This window comes from Neocloeon triangulifer, unplaced genomic scaffold (assembly GCF_031216515.1).
Source record: "Neocloeon triangulifer isolate White Clay Creek 2 clone unplaced genomic scaffold, ASM3121651v1 ptg000012l, whole genome shotgun sequence".
NCBI classification, from domain to species: Eukaryota; Metazoa; Arthropoda; class Insecta; order Ephemeroptera; family Baetidae; genus Neocloeon; species Neocloeon triangulifer.
The window spans coordinates 12,500,309-12,518,862 of NW_026775554.1; the positions used below are offsets into that span (position 1 = coordinate 12,500,309).

At 35.6% G+C, this 18,554-nt stretch overlaps 5 protein-coding genes across 5 annotated transcripts; 2 read left to right on the forward strand and 3 right to left on the reverse strand.

Moving 5' to 3' along the window:
* Positions 1–508: 508 nt before the first annotated feature.
* On the reverse strand, positions 509–4,465 carry LOC132196619 (origin recognition complex subunit 3). Its single transcript, XM_059619395.1, has 15 exons — positions 4,278–4,465; positions 3,984–4,172; positions 3,727–3,838; positions 3,506–3,669; positions 3,259–3,452; positions 3,037–3,196; positions 2,856–2,969; positions 2,607–2,801; positions 2,434–2,550; positions 2,238–2,376; positions 2,019–2,185; positions 1,732–1,965; positions 1,547–1,666; positions 1,411–1,490; positions 509–1,253 (listed from the first exon to the last, which is right to left on the reverse strand). The coding sequence occupies exons 1-15, from the start codon at positions 4,311–4,313 to the stop codon at positions 1,142–1,144; spliced, it is 2,133 nt and encodes a 710-aa protein (XP_059475378.1). The 5' UTR covers positions 4,314–4,465; the 3' UTR covers positions 509–1,141.
* A 36-nt stretch (positions 4,466–4,501) lies between these two features.
* Positions 4,502–5,498, forward strand: LOC132196620 (60S ribosome subunit biogenesis protein NIP7 homolog). The gene is made up of 4 exons (XM_059619396.1): positions 4,502–4,663; positions 4,719–4,944; positions 5,003–5,143; positions 5,199–5,498. The coding sequence occupies exons 1-4, from the start codon at positions 4,608–4,610 to the stop codon at positions 5,316–5,318; spliced, it is 543 nt and encodes a 180-aa protein (XP_059475379.1). The 5' UTR covers positions 4,502–4,607; the 3' UTR covers positions 5,319–5,498.
* Positions 5,499–7,111: 1,613 nt separating this feature from the next.
* On the reverse strand, positions 7,112–11,460 carry LOC132196646 (proton-coupled amino acid transporter-like protein pathetic). The gene is made up of 9 exons (XM_059619435.1): positions 11,338–11,460; positions 9,878–9,988; positions 9,669–9,819; positions 9,494–9,615; positions 9,349–9,433; positions 8,291–8,566; positions 7,997–8,175; positions 7,759–7,940; positions 7,112–7,554 (listed from the first exon to the last, which is right to left on the reverse strand). The coding sequence occupies exons 1-9, from the start codon at positions 11,340–11,342 to the stop codon at positions 7,286–7,288; spliced, it is 1,380 nt and encodes a 459-aa protein (XP_059475418.1). The 5' UTR covers positions 11,343–11,460; the 3' UTR covers positions 7,112–7,285.
* Positions 11,461–11,651: 191 nt separating this feature from the next.
* On the reverse strand, positions 11,652–15,126 carry LOC132196645 (proton-coupled amino acid transporter-like protein pathetic). Its single transcript, XM_059619434.1, has 9 exons — positions 15,006–15,126; positions 13,436–13,555; positions 13,237–13,387; positions 13,055–13,176; positions 12,912–12,996; positions 12,578–12,853; positions 12,309–12,487; positions 12,072–12,253; positions 11,652–12,018 (listed from the first exon to the last, which is right to left on the reverse strand). The coding sequence occupies exons 1-9, from the start codon at positions 15,038–15,040 to the stop codon at positions 11,717–11,719; spliced, it is 1,452 nt and encodes a 483-aa protein (XP_059475417.1). The 5' UTR covers positions 15,041–15,126; the 3' UTR covers positions 11,652–11,716.
* Positions 15,127–15,662: 536 nt separating this feature from the next.
* On the forward strand, positions 15,663–18,182 carry LOC132196303 (cytochrome P450 4C1-like). Its single transcript, XM_059618857.1, has 10 exons — positions 15,663–15,677; positions 15,930–16,101; positions 16,163–16,269; positions 16,325–16,415; positions 16,638–16,823; positions 16,883–16,952; positions 17,007–17,224; positions 17,317–17,495; positions 17,554–17,902; positions 17,959–18,182. The coding sequence occupies exons 1-10, from the start codon at positions 15,663–15,665 to the stop codon at positions 18,114–18,116; spliced, it is 1,545 nt and encodes a 514-aa protein (XP_059474840.1). The 3' UTR covers positions 18,117–18,182.
* Positions 18,183–18,554: the final 372 nt, after the last annotated feature.

Sequence of the window (18,554 nt, forward strand, 5' to 3'; positions counted from 1 at the left end):
TTCGTTCGTTCTTCATGGGCCGGCTGGTGTTGCGGCTCAGATCAGGAGAGCGCCGACGGTGTTTGCACTGTCAAATGGAAAATACACACAGAGAGAAAAGAACCCCTCGCGCCGCAGTAAATTTCTCTCAAGGGGGCTCGCAATAACCACAATACTTGCATATTTAAATAATGGATCAAAGCCCCGGAGCTCTTGTTTGTAATTTCGCGTCGCATTTTGCCTTGTAATTTGTGTGCAAATGCACCTCGGCCTGGCACATACATAACAAGAGCGGAGTCGAAATGAGTTTTCAAGTGAGAGACGATGATGCGCTTGCAATAAACTTGCAGTTGGGAATTGTTAATTTAAACTACAGAATTTAAATAAATAATACGATTGTTAAAACAAAGAGTTATTATATGATTAATGGTATAAAAAAAATGTTAAGAAGGAAATTCAGAAATAAAATTAACTAAGTTTGAGGGGTTTTTTTAATTGAGGTTTCTCAAATATGTAATAACAATTTATTACTTGGTGAGCACAGTTTATGTAACAAAAAAATAATAATGATGCGCGGCGATAGAAAATGTGCAATTACTGATTGAAATAATTTGATGGTGGCTTCGCAGTTGCTCAAAAGGTAGATGAAAATTACCTATAAAGATTGATCTAAATGCGCATCAAAACGCTTGATTTTACATTATTTATCCTTCTGCGATTGTCGTCTTATGATTAGATTCCTGTTCCAGTTGCCTTTCGAAAGCGATTTAATGATAAAAACCGCAAGTTTTTCTCATTTCTGTAATAGCGCCCTAAATCTACTTCTCTTGGCGATGAATAATCACAATAGGAACAGGAATCGGAGAAAAATAGACATTTATCAAAAGTAAATTTGAGAGTGCCGATTTCTGTGTTTGTGTTACGCTGCGGACTCTCTCCTGACCATTTATAATTGCCTTAATAACCGACACAACACAATGCATTAAAGAGAATTATATCCAAAAGCGCTTCCAGCACATTAACATTGGAGGAATTTTAATTGCGGAGGCAGTAATGAAGCCAACAAGTTTCATGACGGAATAAATACGCGTTTAATATACTTTAATTTTCATAATAAAAAATTGATAAATTACATCAAAGTGCACTTACGGCCAGGCAAGAATCAGGCGCAGTTGTTGCCCCAAGTTAGACGGAGGACATGATCTGCCTTTCTTGCCGTTGGTTTTATGAAGCCCAGGAACTGCAAGTCTGCAATGGATTGTGTAAAACGAGCCCTGAATTTCAGTTTAAGGTTCATATCCAACTAATGACTATAATATATAATAACTTTTTTTTCTTTTGAACTATTTTTTACAAAATACCAAGAATTAAATGCAAAAAAAAGGAAACAGACAATTAAACATTTACTGAGCTTTCTCTCAAAAAGGATACTGCGTTTTTGTGCTTATTTTGCAATCTTCTTCTTCATCATCATCATGTTTGCCCCCTCGTTCAACAATTAAATTGAAAGACTGAAATACATTTATTTATATTTTCGAATTTTTGTTATGCTATAACTGAATCTCACCTGAAGCCAATCATAAAGGTTGATGTGCTTCATGAACTCCAAATGCAAGTGATAAGAAATGCAAACGTCTGGGTACGAGGTGCTGATTCCTTCTTCATACTTCTGCTCGCAACATTTGCACTGGAGGAAATAATTTTAAAAATGTTACAAAGCCCCGGCTTTGAATTTAATAATCCTGGAATTACTTTTAGGTAGTGGTGAGGATTGAAAAGAGCTTTATTCAGTGCAAGTCTAGAATTTCCCATCAGTTCCTTTTTGGCCAGATCTAGGTTGTCGAACAGCAGCAGCTCATGCAATGGCAGCTCTTTAGGTGGCACCAATAATGTTTTGAGCATTTGCTCAATCGATTTTATGACCTCATCTCTGGCCAGTTCAAATTTATTTTGAGAGGGCGACGACTTTGAAAGCTCTTTCAGTTGCTAATGAATAAAAATATTAATGAAAAATCAGATACCACGGCAACAAAACCTACTTGCTGCAGCTGAATTCGACTGAGTCCGGACAGCTCTGTTGGTTTATTCTGCTTTTTAGGAGAACAGGAGGCACTTTTTTGTCCTGAGAAGATCTTTTTCAGTTTTTCGTTAGCAGCAGTAATTTTTGTGATCCACTCTTCCAAATCAGGAAGGTCGCCCAACGACTCTGTTCGAAAAAATAATGCATTTTGATTTAAATTATCAATTTCAAATCAAACCTTCAAGGATCTCAAGAAGTTTGTCAACTTTTTCTTCCATCTCCACCCCTGACAGGTGTTTCCACAAACTGACACATTTAATATATTCAGGTTTAAGCCACACTTTTTGGGACACAGCCTCAAAGTACATGTCACTTAGCTAGAATTTAAAATTTTGTGTTAGATATTTAATGCAAACCTGAATGAAAAAAAATACCTGACGTCCAAGTGGCTGTTGGGGCAGAAATGCCGTCATCTCTAACAAACACTTTAGTCCAACAAGGAAGTAATTGAAGTGCTCGAGCAAACCAGTGGCAAGACAAATCAGAGTATCCTTTTGAGAAAATAAATTATTATATAAATTTAGATATAAAATTTAAATAAACACACTTTGATATGTTCGTCATTGGTCAGCAAATTCAGTTTCTCCTCGCCTTGGTGCTTTTCGACAAATTTGCGATACGACTTAAGCTTGGGCACAATGGACTTAGCAAGTTCTTTACTTTTCATAATTTCAATTGTCAAGTCTTCTTTGGAGTAGAGTGCAAAAATTCCTTTGTCAGCAAAGTGAGTGAGCAAGCAAAACTGGAGAAAAAAATCATTAATGATGTTAACTTACACTGGTAATATTTTCTATACCTTAAATTTTTGCAAGAAACTCTGAATTGAAAAGTCATAGAACAGGAAGATATCAGTGAGCATTCTAAACACGTCTCCACCAAGTCGAAAGAGACACTTGGGTGTTAAAATCACCTGTTTGATGCAAATTTTCAAAATAAATATCAGAACTGTTACTAAAATGTAGAAAACTATAATATACCTCATTAATGAGATGATTGAGAAATTCCTTGGAGTTTTTAGTGGCAAACGTTTCCATGGCCAATCTGGACATGATTCTATGAGGTAATGAATCGTGGACAGCTGTCTCTGTTGTAGCAACTCCAAAAACAAGAGCCATCGGTAAAACTTTTCTATGCTCACTATTCAATACAAAAATAAAAAATAATGGTTTTATTTCTTTTGAAATCTGATATTCTTTTACCTAGCTAGGTAGATGAAATCTCCCAGTACATTGGACGCAAAAGCTTCAAAATCAGTCAAGACAACTATGATGGGCTTTTCAGAGCCCTGGTTATTGTACCAGTCAACGACGTCAGCGAAAGTACATTTGATGGCCCGTTTTCTGGATTGATTACCAGCGAATTCACAATCAGAGTCATCCGCAGATTCTACGTCCTAAGTAAAAAATTCATTAGTTTACTAATAAGAATCAAAATGTATTGAAATACCATTTCAAACTCTCCAAACTGGCATTTATTCAAAATTTGGCCTAGCAAATGCCTGGTGGTGGAGCATGTTCGCGACGAAAGGAGCACCACATGCGGAGTAACATCAGACACCAATCTCTTTTCCAAAGCATTGTAAATTATGGAATGATCAGGGAGGTTGATACCTGCAGCAAAATACTAATGAATAGACTGAAATTTTTAAGTAAGGACTATTATGGTACCAGTCAAAATACACGCTGTTGGGATTTCATTTGCGTTTTTAGCACTTGATTTGCTTTCAAAGAACGAAGATACATTTTCTAAAAGCTGAGCAAACATCTGACTGTACATTTTCTGTAAAAAAAGAAGAAGAAAACAATAAATTAATAATAAATAAATTCTATAAAAAAATGTATGTATCACAGTGAAAGAAAAACATTGAATAAATACAAATTTATCAAACAAAAATATGGCGTAGATTAAAAAATCTGTATTTTACTTCAACTTCATCTTCCAGAGAGGTTAGAACACTTTTGTAAGCTGGGTACCAGGGTTCACTAGGATAGCCTGTCATTTCTACGTGAACAGCTCTTCTCGCTTTATTTGGGGAACCTTTATACGGGGAGCCTTTATATGGAGATCCGCTGCTTCGAGTTTTTGACTTTTTCCTCTTATATACAAACACGCCCTAAAAGCAAAATGAGAGGAAAATTACGAAAATTAATAATATTAAAATGTTGAAATTAAAATATTCTGTTAGGTAGCTCAGAAGTACTTGCCACTGCAAACTTACAGTGGACATTGAAGAGGTTTCCATTGATGATTCCATGGTCGATCAAGAACGGATAAAGTATTCCTTGATAACGATTAGGTAAACGGAACGAATCAAGTTTGTTTCAAAATAGATAAATAAACAGATAGTAAAACGGCCTCCTTGTTGCCCTGTTGTTTTCAGTCGTTTGCCGCGGTTTCTGAGTGTTTCCATATGACGGGCCAATGATTTTCGCATCGGCGCATTCCACATCATCGATCATCAGACACACATGTGCTTTTGTTGTGTTTACGTCGTTTTAAAATTTTAGCACACTTTACTTCGCTTCCAATTTATAAATCTACAGGCAAAATGAAAATTTTGAGTGACGAGAGGACAAAAATTCTTTTCGAGAAACTGGCAAAATTGTAAGTTTCTCAAAAAATTTGATAAAACTGAACTTAATTTGTATTTTTTTACTAGCATTGGAGGAAATGTCAAGCATCTCATTGACCGGCCTGATGGAAAATACTGCTTCAGAGAGCACAAGGACCGAGTCTACTACATGTCTCAGGCAATCCTAAATCTGTCCTCAACGTGCAATCAGGAGCAGCTAATCTGCGCGGGAACGTGCTTCGGAAAATTCACAAAATCTGACAAATTTAAATTACACATCACTGCCCTTAACTACCTAGCACCTTATGCTCAAGTGAGGCTTTAAATTGCTAGAAAACTTTCAAATCTGATAATATTCATCTCTGCTCCAGTATAAAATTTGGCTAAAATCCAGTGCAGAGCAGCAGTTTCTTTACGGCCACCACGTTTTGAAGTCTGGATTGGGCAGAATCACGGAGGGCACACCAAAAAATCAGGGTGTCGTGATCTTTTCAATGAACGACATGCCATTGGTAAAATTTATTTAATTTTTATTTTACTTTAGCTTACAACAATTAATTTTTCAAGGGTTTCGGAACTTCTGCCAAGGCAACAGCTGACTGCAAAAATGCTGACCCAATCGCCATTGTTTGTTACAACCAAGGAGACATCGGAGAATATATCAGAAACGAGGATACTTTGTTGTAAAGCAAGAGATGTTTTGGACTGAGCGTAAGCTACGTTTTTTTAAATAAAAATACTTCAAAATTCAATTCCACTGGATTTCACTATAATATTGAGATTAGAATAATTTTTGTAGAAATTGAAAAATAACATCATTTTTCTGGCATTGATTTATTCTGCTGACAATAAATTTTTTTAATAACAGGAATCAAATTTTTCTCAGTTAAACAACATTAACAAACCTTAGAGTACGTATTTTTTCAATGAAAAAGAACTATTGAATCGTGAGCTTGTTTGACGGAAAATTAAACTTCACTCTCCTCAACATTTACGATGAAGTTTCTTTATGGAGGTGTAATGTTTGAAAGCTACCAGTTTGTCTGGGAGTTTTGAAAAAAAAAAACATCCAAATCTTGTTAATCAATAAGTTCGAAAGGTATTTATTCATTTAATTCAATTAAAAAAGGATAGAATTTTAAAGTGATCTTTGATTTAAAAATTTCGAACTATTAAAAAAAGAAATTTTGTAGCACATGAATTTAAAATGAATCAATCTCCTTCAATATTGTGCTACTGCGTTGGCGATTGACTTATATTTTCATGGGTTGCCGCCGTTGCCGGGCCATTGTGGGTGTGGGTGGCAAGCAGGCCGCAGATGTTGAGCTCTCCTGGCACAAAAACTAATTGAATGTGTTTGTGTGTTGGAGCAGCTGCAAGCCATGCATTTTCGCCCTACACAACACAACCTAAGGCAAAATTCATTGAGTTTTCCTGTTGCACATGAAACCCCAAAGCAACAAAACCAACGATACCTCCTCTATTTTTATGTATTCCTTGCCACAATTTAACCAGAGGGTGATGATTTTTATCTTTCTATCTATCAACTATTTTTTATTAAAAAAAAAAAATGATTTTAATATTTTGTTTGTTAATAGGATGAACCAAACAAAAATTCCCCACTATATGTTATAATATTAATTATATACTTAAAAAAGTTCATATTTTAGCAATGCCCAGGATTGAACAAAAATTGTCAATAATTTGCTAATTAAATTATAAAATAATTATGAAGCGCGCGGTGAACAAGAAAGGCCATAACTACTTGACCTTCCTCACGTTCAAGGCGATTGAGGATTTTGAGGAATAAACAAGGTCAAGACCTTGTTTTCCAAGGCCAGGCGATCGCTGGGCTTTTCTGTGCCAAGGCTGAAGGAGATTTATTATTGAAGGGTGAATCACCCGACAATATTGATAGCTTAGGCGCATAGGGAGCAAGAAAACCAAGGCCGCCGTTATTTTTCTTTGCTACACGGTGTGGTAGGGAGGTTTTTGTGACTTGAAGAATGAACCTCCTATTTGCTCCGCACCCGCATCAATCATAACAAAAGGAAAAAATGTTCGCGTCTTATCTGAGATCTGATCTTTTCACCCCTCACTGCAGATTGCTACTGGGATTTCATGCAATTCTAGGAGTTTGAGGGAAAATGAGTGCCATGGGGTTGCAATAGCCAACGCCGCACCTTTGAGGAGCAAAAGAGGGCCCCCCACATGAATAACACCACTCACCGCCACTATGAGTGAGTAGGGAGCTTATTTTCAGCTTTTTAATAAATTCTTGCATGCTCCTTCAATGCTTATTATTGGAAAAGCACGCATAGTGAAAATTAATTATGTACTTTTTAATTTTATAGTTTTTATAGATTTCGGAAAAAAAGTAAAAGGAATTTTAAAGTCTTTTTAATTATTCTGGATTTCAAAATTACTAAACCCTGTACCCCTGTATAATATTGAGAAAAAAATTTAATGAAAACGTTTCATCTTCCACGTGCAATACATCTCGTGTGCAACTCTTGCGTATTTTTCATTTTATTTTATTAGTTTTGAAACACATCAGCATTATACTACTTCATCAAATAATTAAAAGTTCAATTTTAACACAATTAAATAAATTTTTATAGAGGTCATACATTGATTTTAACCGCTCGCCAAAATCACAACAGGAGCAGCGCTTTTTCTTCTCCGCCACCAAAAGACGCGATCAGGTCCAAAATGCTTGTATAAAGTCCGGTCACAAATCCAAGGAGGCCGAATAAGAAAATTAAAATATTTTTAACCAATTTCCAGTTTCCCCAGCCCCAGTCCTCCCAATAAACAATCGTCTCCACAATTGCAGGAAACATGAGCCCAACGGTTGACAAGCAAACTGCTCCGATGAGGCCCATCAAGGCAGACAAATTTGGGATTGCAAGAGCAATTGCCACTGAAAATTATAAATAAAATAAAACTTCACATTTTTTGCCCAGTAGATTTTGGAGAAGAAAATATATGCAATGATGCAATTCAAAATTGATAAAGTTTATAAATTGAAGTTTCTATAATTAAGAAAATTCTAATCTTTTAAAATTAATTTGAATTCATTATTGACAGTAACAATTAAAATAATTTTAAATCATTTAAAGCTTACTTGTTAGCAAAACCAAAAGCACTCTGTAAATGTACTCTCCAAGCAAGCCACTAATTTTTGGCACTTTTCGCTGAAGGAATTTATCTAGCGAGGGCCACGTGAACTCCATAGCGCAGTAGAATTGCAAGGGGTAGGTGAAGGCCACTGCAGCCGCAAGCATGATTTGTGCAGTTTGGGCCGGGCTAAAGTTAAATTTTTTAAATATAGATTTTTCAGTTATTAACAAATTTTTGCTAACATTTCGCCTTCAGGTAAATTCAGCGATATGCTGCCCTCGACTTCATCGCCGTATTTCAAGTAACCCATAAAGCCGACCAGCGCGTAAATACTGACAATCATGGCCATGGCTGTATTTAAAACTCGGAAACAGCCCGTGAAATGTTGTGGCGTTTTCATATTGTTTTCCAGCGGCATAACCTGGATGAAAAATTTTACATGTGTATTATATTATAAAGTTAATTAAATTATTAAATTATATAATTTACGAATTAATTTATTGCAAAGATTTAAAAAAGGAACAAATTAATATTACCACTGTGATTCCTTCAAGAGCAAAAACGGCAGTGCTGAAAAATACTGGCAGTTTTGTAATGGACATGAAAGCCTCTCTTTCGTTCACGCTTGGCAAGTCTTGAAAAACGTAGTAGAAAACAATGCCTATTGAAGCCAGGAAGAGGACGTTGCTAAGAAGCGAAAAGGGTGAAAGGAGTCGCAGATTTCTGATCATTGCCAGCGCCATAAGCACAGCGGTCACCATCAAGATATAGAGCTTGATGTCTATTGTGGTGCCTGTGAAAAAGTCGATCACCTGAAAAATTGGTGAAATTATTGGCTTTCATAATTTTAAATCTAATTTGAATAACCGCATTGAATAAAAAGTAGACAATTTATATAAGGGATAAAAAAACTCAGTCATAGATTATTTTTAACTTGTTAATGTTTTCTTTTCCGAGTCATTTTTTTCATGCTTATTTTTATTCACAAATCACAAAGAATGAATAAAGGAAAATAAAAATTTAATTAGTGCAATATTAAACTGCTTTTTAATTGCACCGAAAAGATATTGTAATTAATATTATTATTCACTCATAACATCTGTACTTGCAGTGTAAATTAAATAAAGTACGTAATGTAACATATTAAAGTACAAGATATTAACTGTCAATCAAGAATCTTTTTTTTTTTTAATATTAATCACGCGCGCTTCTACAAAGATAAAGTCTTGTAAATCGATTATAACTTTTTCTTTATGAAGTGACGAAGAATATATAAAAAAAATCGCAACTCTTTATGAAAAGGGCGAGCCCCTGGCACTTGCATGTGGTTATTGTTAAAATGATTGATGGCTTCATATATTAATATAAATCAAAGTTATGCTGCCACCAGATAAAAAAGTTAATTAGCAAAAGTTAATGCGCTCGTCTTTTTTTTATCAAACCATCAGCTGTACGTTTTCCCGCACCCACGTGTGTTTTAAGTCGAATGTTGCAAACTAACGATTAAGATTATTCCTGATCATCCGGCCTTAATCTTTAATCATGCATATTTTTGTAATCAGACGGCATTTTTTCTTAATATAAATTCATTTACCTGTTGGAGATTGGAAGAGACAAACACAATATAGACACAGCAAGCCCCCAGAGCAACAACCACAATGAGAGTTTGAATAAATCCCCTATTTAGGAAGAAAATGTTTAAATTTTTTGTCGATTTAAAATTTATATAAATTTCCAACCGAGCGAATCCAGACGCCGGCCTTAGGCTTTGAGGGCCGTTCTTAAACGCAGTCTCAGCAATGTCACCAAAATCAAGAGCTGGGATATTATGCCTCCAGCAAAGTTCTTGCGCACTTTTAACCTGCAAATAAATTAAAATAATTAATTTTTTCATGATTTTACTCGTCAAAATACCATTATATGAACGCAGTGAGTGCAAACGAAACCAATAAAAATGGTACCAATGAGGCCGAGTGCAAGTCCAGCGTTGCTAAATGCAAAGGGCATAGCCAGGACACCAGTCCCAAGACTGCCCTTTGCTAGATGGATCAAAGTTTCTATATCTCTGAAAAATTAGGCCGGCATTTTTTTATTCCGCTAAAAAATTAAAAGTCTTTACTTACGACGTTGGATGTGCCACTTCTCTTTTTAAAAACGGACTTTCGTTAGCATTGCGCTGATTCTTTTTAGTGACCACCACTTTGACATTGTACTCCGCCATTATTTTGTCAGTGCTGTAAAACACGTGGTCATTTTTTTAATAAAATCTCATTTAAAATAAGGATTTCGCTCATACTGGATTAAATACAATCATCTATAAAAAATTTATCTTAAAAAAATATGGCTTCTTGGTATGATGATTTTCCAAACTATATTTTTAAATTAAAAAAAAAAAATAAAAAATTTGAAAGAGCATCAGAACGCAGTGCTCTTGAGCAAGCTGTTTGCAGCAGCTGTAGCTGGGGGCGACGAGCGTGTGAAAGAAAACCAGCAGCACCCCCAAAGTGCCTGGCCTCTCATATTTCACACTGCGACATTCATCCTTCCAAAAACAGCCCTTACCCCAAGGTCACTTTGCTTATCCAGCCCTGCTAGAGGCGCATGAAGGCCTGGCCAGAAATGTCACTTAATTATTACCATGACGAATTGTGTTCTTCCACGTGAGCGAATTTGCTTTGTTAAAAATCTCAGCAGGACGCACTTTTAAGTGCCCTTGTGTGAAAAGCTGTTGCGCTTTCTAAGGGGGAGAAAACTTTGTGCCGATCGGGAGGAATTTTCATTTCAACCACCTACCCTTAAACCAATTCACCTCCTAGACAATACTGAAAACCTAGTCCAAGCGTCTCAAGTTTAAAAACAAGTGGCATCTTCAAGAAATTTGGGGTAGCGAGGGAGGATGCAAGAGCAGGGGTGGCTCATTTTTAACCGTAAGCACAACTTGAATTTTTTTGCATCGCTGAAACTGCTTTATTCTGGACCCATCTAACGTAATTTTAGATAATGAGAACCTCTCAAGAATCGTTTATAATTTAATATTTTTATCTTCAAGGGTCGGCATTGTGCCTTATATTTCTGATAGTGCAAATATTAATGTCATTTAATACGGCACGCATGAATAGCCAGTTTTTATTGTATAGGAGTGAAGATATCTGCGCACTTAAATAATAATAGCCTACTCAACATGTGACTCTAAAAAACTAAAAAAAAGTATTAATTAACTTACAAGTTGAATTTTAAATTTTAATACAATTTTTATAATGTAAATATGTCTTTGGATGTGCTAAAAACCTAAATTTTCAATACAGCCTTTTTTTCTCAGCTTGGAAAGCAGTTTTTATGATTCTTATAAATGAACTCCTTCACGGAATAAAACATGATTAAATTTTTTTCTGACTAAACCAAAGTTATGAAATTATAATTTAAAATGCTCTGTGAACATTCAAAATGTTCTAGTTTTGTGTTATTTGTGTCAGAAATTATTGGAAAATTAATCTAAATTTAAAAATGTAAATTAAAGCAATAGGGCGCTTTATAAATTCATAATTTAACTAATTTAGTTTGAGGAATAATAAATTTAAAATACCTCATTGTATTGGTGAGCTGAGAATATTTGGTCTCTCCGTTCCTCCTTCAGTGCGGAGAGCTATGACTCCAATAAATCAAATGAGATTGCCCAACAACCCTTCATGTCTACAATCTGACAAGCACCTCTTTATCTCTCTTGACCAGATCAAATATTCAAAAGCAATATATGAAAAATTATACGCCTTATCGCGTGGTCGATACTCCACGCGCTAATCAAACAAATAATGCATTTTTTTAACAAATAATATTAACAAAATTCTATCTCAAAATTAATAAAATTTAAGCAAATTGAGGATTGAGGGTCAGAAATTTTTGAAATTAGTGAAGCTTTTTTAATAACATATTTTGAACTTTATTAAAATAATTTTTTTCATTGATTAAAACAAACTATCAGAAAGCTGCTTTAAGTTTGATAATAGGCTGCCCTCTTCAGGGTCACCACCTTGGAATGAGACAATCAGCTGCAAAATGCTTCCAGCAAAGCCAGTTATGAATACCAGCATGCCAAACAGGAAAATCAAAATGTTTTTCCACAGCATCCAGTTCCACTTTCCCCAGTTCTTCCAATAAACGATCGTTTCAATTGTTGTGGGAAACATCAGCCCCAATGTTGAGAGACAAACGGAGCCTCCAATCCCAATTAAAGCTCCCAAATTTGGAATGCCGACCGCAATGATCACTAAATTTTTTATTATTAATAAAACTTTTTTAGATTTTTCTTATTAATAATACCAGTAATTAAAATCAAACAGAGTCTGTAAATATATTCTCCTAAAAGTCCGCTGAAGCGAGGAAATTTTCTGCCAATCATCGGCGCCAGTTTGGGCCACGAAAATTCCACGCCACAATAAAATTGAAGAGGGTGGCTCAAGAGAATTGCGACCGACAGCATTATTTTCGAAGACTGCGCCAAACTGAAAAAAAAAATGATTTCAAAGATGTAAATTATTTGAGATCAATGAGAAATACATTTGGTCCTCGGGGAGATTTAATGAAATACTTCCTTCCGTTTCTTCTCCATACTTCAGATAACCAAAAAATCCAACCATTGTGAAAAGGCAAACGATCATTGTTAGAGCTGTGTTCAGGACGTTAAAACGGCCAAGAAAATTGTTTGGAGTTTTCATATTATTTTCCAATGGCATCACCTTTGTAAAAAAATTATCTCTTTGAAAAATGCAATCGTTGAAGTCTCTGCAATTAACGATTGTATTATTTATTTATTTATTTTATTATACCACGTTGATTCCTTCAAGCGAGTAGACAATGATGCTAAAGAAAATAGGAAGCCTTGCTGCGGGCATAAAAGCTTCTCTTTCGTTTATGCTCGGCAGATCGTCAAATATGTAAATGAAGACTATGACGACGGAAGCCATAACCAGTATGTTGCTCAGAAGGGAAAACGGGGCGAGCACTCGCAGATCTCGTATCATTGCCAGTGCCGTCGCCACCACCGCGACCATCAAAATGTACAGCTTTATGTCTATATTCGAGTCTGTGTAAAAATTAATCACCTAAAAATTGTATTTACGAAATTAAAAATTATAATATGTAAATATTACTGGGTTCCACCTGCGCTATATTGGATGCGACGAAAACTAAAAAAATGGAACACACGCCAATTGCGATGATCATGATAAAGCACTGTATAATTATCCTAGAAATTATTAATTTAAGTTTTAAGCCATTTAAAATTAATTACTTAAAATCCTGACTTTATAACAACTGCTAATTTTTTAGTCTTCTCTGGACCTTCGCGAAATGCAACTTCCGCTATTCCTCCGAAATTTAGAGCTGGAATATTATGCCGCCAATATAGTTCGTGTGCACTTTTTACCTAATATTGCACAATCAATTGCAAATATTTTATATTCAGCAGATTTTGTTAAATTTTTACCAATATGTGAACACAGTGTGAGCAGATGAAACCAATTACGAGCGACCCTACAAGGCCCGTCACCAGACCAGCGTTTGCAAAGGCAAATGGTATGGCAAAGACGCCTGTTCCAAAGCTTCCTTTTGCTAAATGAATTAAAGTTTCCAGATCTCTAAAATATTTAATTAATAATTATTTTTTACGCGAATAACTTAATTACGTTGTGGGATTAGCCAAATTTCGTTGAAGGAATGGATTTTTCTCAGGATCCCTGATAGCATTTTTGTACTCGCGCCGCGGCCGCGCAGGTGTCAATGCAGCTTCTGCAGATGAGGCGGAGCTGCAACATTCACAAATATTTTTCTTTCAAAGATTATTTTTTCTTTTCTTAAAAGCCTCCCCCGCCTGGTCCAGAGGGAGGCTTTTCGGTGCACCTCCTCAAAACTCCTGCAGACCTGGCTCAAAAAGCCACGTTAATTGCCTGCGTGACAAATGAAATCTTCCACATGAGTTGTCCGAACATAAAAGAGGCATTAAGATCTCACATTCCCATGCACTCTGCAACCCCCACATGCTGTGAGGGTAGCTCGTAAAAAATTCTCGCTCTGCAAGAGGCCTAAAATTCTTGAGAATGAGCGGGGGCATACATCACACGCACAAAAAAATAATCTCGACCTGGGGAATTTTGTAAAAGCGCTTTCAACCTGCTGGCCGAGCATGAAATCCTGGCCCCAAAAACTTCTTTTATAAACAAGTGTCTCATATTTCTGGTGACATTTTTATAATTTATTGTCACTACAGGGGGAGAAATCTACACAGGCTATGCTGCTGTAGATGAGGGAATTATATTGCTCCTGCTGCGCGTGCTGTGAAAATCCAAACAGTTTCCCGTTCTATATAATAAGGGCCGTAGCATACGAATACGACCAGCAGCCAGCAGGTTGCATTATCTATTACACCATTGTTCCCTACTTAAAAAAAAAAAAAAAAAATCATTTTGCGATATTGAAGCTTGCGCAGTTATCTGATAATTAAAACATCCAGTTAAAATAAAAAATAAAATAGAGAGGAAAATTTAACAGAAGTTCAAAGAAATTGATTGATTTTACAGGCAGAAGCAAGAGGAAAGCTGACAATGAGATAAGATTGTTCACAATAAAGAGATAATAACAGGCGTTTTTCCCCCAAATCAAGGCTAATTCATTGTGTATGCATGCTACCGGTTTCTGTTATCGTAGTGGAATTGATTTGACGTTAGAGATTGTTCATTTTTTATGTGATATAGCTTCCGTGGCCACATGCACCCTTTTTATCGCAACTGTGGGTCCATGTACAAAACAATCATTTATTTTATTTAATCATCAAACTCTAGTACTCATTTGATTTAATGAGCAAAAAATTACTATCTAGAAATTGAATTAAATTGGAGAAATAAATTTGATTAAAATGTCTAGTGAAACAATATTAATTTCCTTCTCTAACAATGTTTTATTTACTATTACTAATTTATTAAATTTTTTGATTAGAGAAATTAAATATAATGTATTATGTGTCAATTGTTTGTGCTACTAATGCAATTTGATCAAAATCTGATTTTTATAAAGAATTATCTGAAAAAAAAGTTTGTTTGAATCTCACCATCTTTACGTTTTCCTTTAAATTGGTAAGATTAAAAGGTTCTCATTCTATTTCGAATTTGTCAATAATATTCAGCCCGCTAATATGAAACTTATATATGGGATATTTAATATTTATAAAAAAATAAATGAACTTGTCACATTTAAAGTTACCTGGCCGAATCTTTGTGTCTCCTTCCGAAACGCATGTTGACTGTTGCAAGATTAATAACACTGCTGAACAGTGCCGTCTACTCATGGCCACAGGAGCACGTCTGTTTAATCTGTTATCGATTGACAGTTTTGATGCCACATGCGCTTATTATTTTTATATGAGAGTAAGGCTCAATTTGGTATCTCTTTTGTTATGTCTTAAACGTTTAATGTTTTGAATTTTTAATCATGACGTCTAAGCCTAATTTAATATTAAAATAATTTTTAAAACATTGATAAGTGGTTAATAATTTATCAGTGTATAAATATTATGACATATTAAATGTTTAATAATTGCTTGGAGACCTGAAGCATTACCATTTTTATAAAGCAAAATATATCTAAGAGCCATTTCCAGCTATTTTGCTACAGACGCAATTTTTCTATGCATTTCCGTATTCCTGTATTCTAATGGTCAGCAAGGATGTAGCGCACGACTGGCAAAACTAGATTTTTTGCCCCGCAAGTGGGAGACCCAGGTATAAATGCAAAGGTTGGCGGCGATGTGTGTTTTTCTGTTGTCTGGCCGTTCAAAGGCAGAGACAGCGGCAAAGGGAAATTCGTACGCCCAAAGTTGAGAGCTAATAGTGTGGTGCTTCCTAATTCCATCAGGGCACCATGTCATTCGTTCAGGTAAAACATTTTTGCAAATGTTTATACAACTACTCATAAGTGTCTTGATATTAGACGTATTTTTTTTTCATTAATGTAGCTTTTGTGTCAAACTTTATTATAAAATGTCAAATTATTATCTTATTATACCATACAAAATTAAATATATTTTTTAAAGATTTCTTTCAAAAATCTTTTCTAAAACAAAACTTTTTTAATTAACCAAAAATAAATAATTTGCAATTGTCATAAACAATTTATCATTGTTTCCAGACCGCAGTGGGTATTACACCCTTGCTGTGGAGCGCGGTGCTTTTCTGCGCCACAGTGCCTGTTTTGGTGGCGCTACAGCGTTGGCTAAGGGTTTTCCTGATGGCCCAGCGCCTGCCTGCCCCAAATGCACACCCAATTTTGGGACACGCTGCGGATTTTGCATCCAAAGAAAGTACGTAAAATTTTTAATTGTTTTTAATTTTTCAATTCTGACGACAATATTAATTTTTTAGAATTTTTTGATCGGGCCCTAAAATGGTGCAAAGATTTTCCCATCTTTCACAAGACGCAAATCCTTTTCCACCCTCTACTTCTTGTCCACTCTCCCGAAGCTGTTCAGGTAATTTGAAAGTGTGTTTTATTATCTTATAATTAAATTAATATTTTTAACGCAGGCAATTTTGAGTCGAAACAAACATGCCGAAAAAGGGTTCATTTACAAGGGTCTGAAGGCGCTACTCGGAGAAGGCCTGATCACTAGCAAAGGTAAATAACCAGCAATGAATGACCTCAGCACCTGAAGGTCGCCCTCTTACGCGCTGCACTCTTGCTGTGCTGCTCTTATTATGCACCTATGTACAGACCGGTTTACCTACTTTCGATTCATAGTGATTTACCTGATTACGCGCGAACACAAAACTGGAACTAAATTCACTTCCTCTTATTTCTTAAGTTGATTTTCTTATAACTAATGTAATTAAAATTCAGGAAGCCGCTGGCATGCTCATCGTAAACTGATCACTCCGACTTTCCATTTCAATATTCTGGAAAGCTTTCTGGACGTGTTTGTGCGAAGGAGCAAAGAGTTGATGGAGAGGCTTAAGGAAAAGGAGGGCACTGGAAGTTTTGACATCAGTCCATACACCCAGCGGCTTACTCTTGATTTTATTTGTGGTAAATATTTTTGTTTTTATTGAATTATGAAGAAAATATATTTATTTTTTTCCTATTAGAAACTGCAATGGGAACTCCAATTCAGGCTCAGAGCAATGAGCGTCTTGAAATTGTGTCTGCAATTCACAAGTATTATTGTATTTAATTAATAATGTAACCGGTTATTAACATTTATTTACACAGACTTGAGGAAATCGGCATTTATCGAATGATCAGGCCTTGGCTCTTGTCTGACTGGATCTTCCGTTTTACTCAAAAAGGAAGGGAGCAAGTCAAATACAAGAGCATTTTGCACAACTTTACGGACAAAGTGATCAAGGAAAGAAAACAATTTATAGCGGAGCAGAAAAGCAAGGATAAAAAATTGCAAGTTGTGAAGGAGGGTGAAGAATCTGATTTTGGTAATTAGGCTTTAATCCTACTTTGGTTTTTTTTTAGTTGCAAAATTGTGTTTATTGATCTATCTATTTTTTATAAATATTTTTTTTCTCAGGCCGCAAAAAGAGAGCTATTTTCATGGACTTGCTGATTGAATCTTCAGACAACGGTAACCTTTTGACCGACGAGGACATTAGAGAGGAAGTGAACACTTTCATGTTTGCTGGCCAAAATACAACCCAATTGGCAATCAATTATTGTATCTACCTTCTGGGAAATAACCCAGAAATTCAAGTACGGTTAAAAAAAACGAGAAATAAAACAATAATTAAATAACTTATTTTTATTTTAGGATGAAGTTGTGCATGAATTGGACTTAATTTTCCAAGGATCAGATCGCGACCCAACAATGGACGACCTCCGTGACATGCATCTTTTGGAACGATGCATTAAAGAGGCCCTGCGTCTTTTCCCCAGCGTTCCAGTTATTGCCCGGACGCTGACTGAAGATCAGCCCATGGGAAAGCACATCCTTCCTAAGGGCGCAGACGTTCTCATTCTTCCTTATGTGCTTCACCGAAACCCTGAGCAGTTCCCTGACCCAGACACATTCAACCCAGACAACTTTTTACCAGAAAATGTAAAGAAGCGCCACGCTTTCAGCTATATTCCTTTCAGCGCCGGACCTAGAAATTGCATTGGTAAAATGATAAAAATTACAATGGGCGTCTTTTACTAATTCTATTTTTTTAAACAGGCCAAAAGTTTGCCATGCTTGCGGAAAAAACTATCCTCTCCACCATCCTTCGTCGCTATGTTGTGAAATCGAAAGATCCCAGGGATAAGCTGGTCGTCGTGCCCAACACCGTGCTGGTACCCAAGCATGGAATCAAAATTACTCTGACTCCAAGATAACACAATTTTTAATTACTTGTTATGCTTTCCCCTCCTTTGACTGAATTTTCCCCCTTGATCGCCCCATTTTAGGATCTCATCAAAGTATTTTGTCATTCATTGTTTCATACATTTACTCATTACTTTAATATTCAATTTTTTATTAAACTTGGCCAATAAAATAAAAAGTTTATGTATTTTAAAATGCTTGTTTGTCCTACTTATTTAATGATTTTACCAGTGCCTAATTTTATTGCTGCATATGCTTTAGCTTGATGGATTTGCTGGCGGCAATTTTAATCACCCAATAAGTTTGTGTACAATACAATATCAACATTATTATTATTGACAAGTGTTTTAATTAGCTCACGGGCACTAGCCGCACCACATTAATTATGACCAGTGTTTCAAGCGAGAAAGAGAAAGGATGCTTTTATTATATTTATACAATAAACTTCT

Excerpts from the sequence above, each read along its gene's own strand:
- LOC132196619 (XM_059619395.1), bottom strand. The coding sequence starts at position 4,313 with ATGGAATCATCAATGGAAACCTCTTCAATGTCCACT. Across the intron at positions 3,197-3,258 it reads GATTTCATCTACCTAGCTAG|TGAGCATAGAAAAGTTTTAC; the intron begins GTAAAAGAATAT and ends TGTATTGAATAG. Across the intron at positions 2,377-2,433 it reads AACAGCCACTTGGACGTCAG|CTAAGTGACATGTACTTTGA; the intron begins GTATTTTTTTTC and ends TTTAAATTCTAG.
- LOC132196303 (XM_059618857.1), top strand. Across the intron at positions 16,270-16,324 it reads ACTCTCCCGAAGCTGTTCAG|GCAATTTTGAGTCGAAACAA; the intron begins GTAATTTGAAAG and ends TTTTTAACGCAG. Across the intron at positions 16,416-16,637 it reads AGGCCTGATCACTAGCAAAG|GAAGCCGCTGGCATGCTCAT; the intron begins GTAAATAACCAG and ends ATTAAAATTCAG.
- LOC132196620 (XM_059619396.1), top strand. The coding sequence starts at position 4,608 with ATGAAAATTTTGAGTGACGAGAGGACAAAAATTCTTTTCGAGAAACTG. Across the intron at positions 4,664-4,718 it reads TTCGAGAAACTGGCAAAATT|CATTGGAGGAAATGTCAAGC; the intron begins GTAAGTTTCTCA and ends TTTTTTTACTAG. Across the intron at positions 4,945-5,002 it reads ACCTAGCACCTTATGCTCAA|TATAAAATTTGGCTAAAATC; the intron begins GTGAGGCTTTAA and ends TCTCTGCTCCAG.
- LOC132196646 (XM_059619435.1), bottom strand. Across the intron at positions 9,820-9,877 it reads GAAGTGGCACATCCAACGTC|AGATATAGAAACTTTGATCC; the intron begins GTAAGTAAAGAC and ends CTAATTTTTCAG. Across the intron at positions 8,176-8,290 it reads CTCTTGAAGGAATCACAGTG|GTTATGCCGCTGGAAAACAA; the intron begins GTAATATTAATT and ends TTTTTCATCCAG.
- LOC132196645 (XM_059619434.1), bottom strand. The coding sequence starts at position 15,040 with ATGCGTTTCGGAAGGAGACACAAAGATTCGGCCAG. Across the intron at positions 13,388-13,435 it reads AATTTGGCTAATCCCACAAC|AGATCTGGAAACTTTAATTC; the intron begins GTAATTAAGTTA and ends TAAATATTTTAG. Across the intron at positions 12,997-13,054 it reads AAATTAGCAGTTGTTATAAA|GATAATTATACAGTGCTTTA; the intron begins GTCAGGATTTTA and ends AATAATTTCTAG.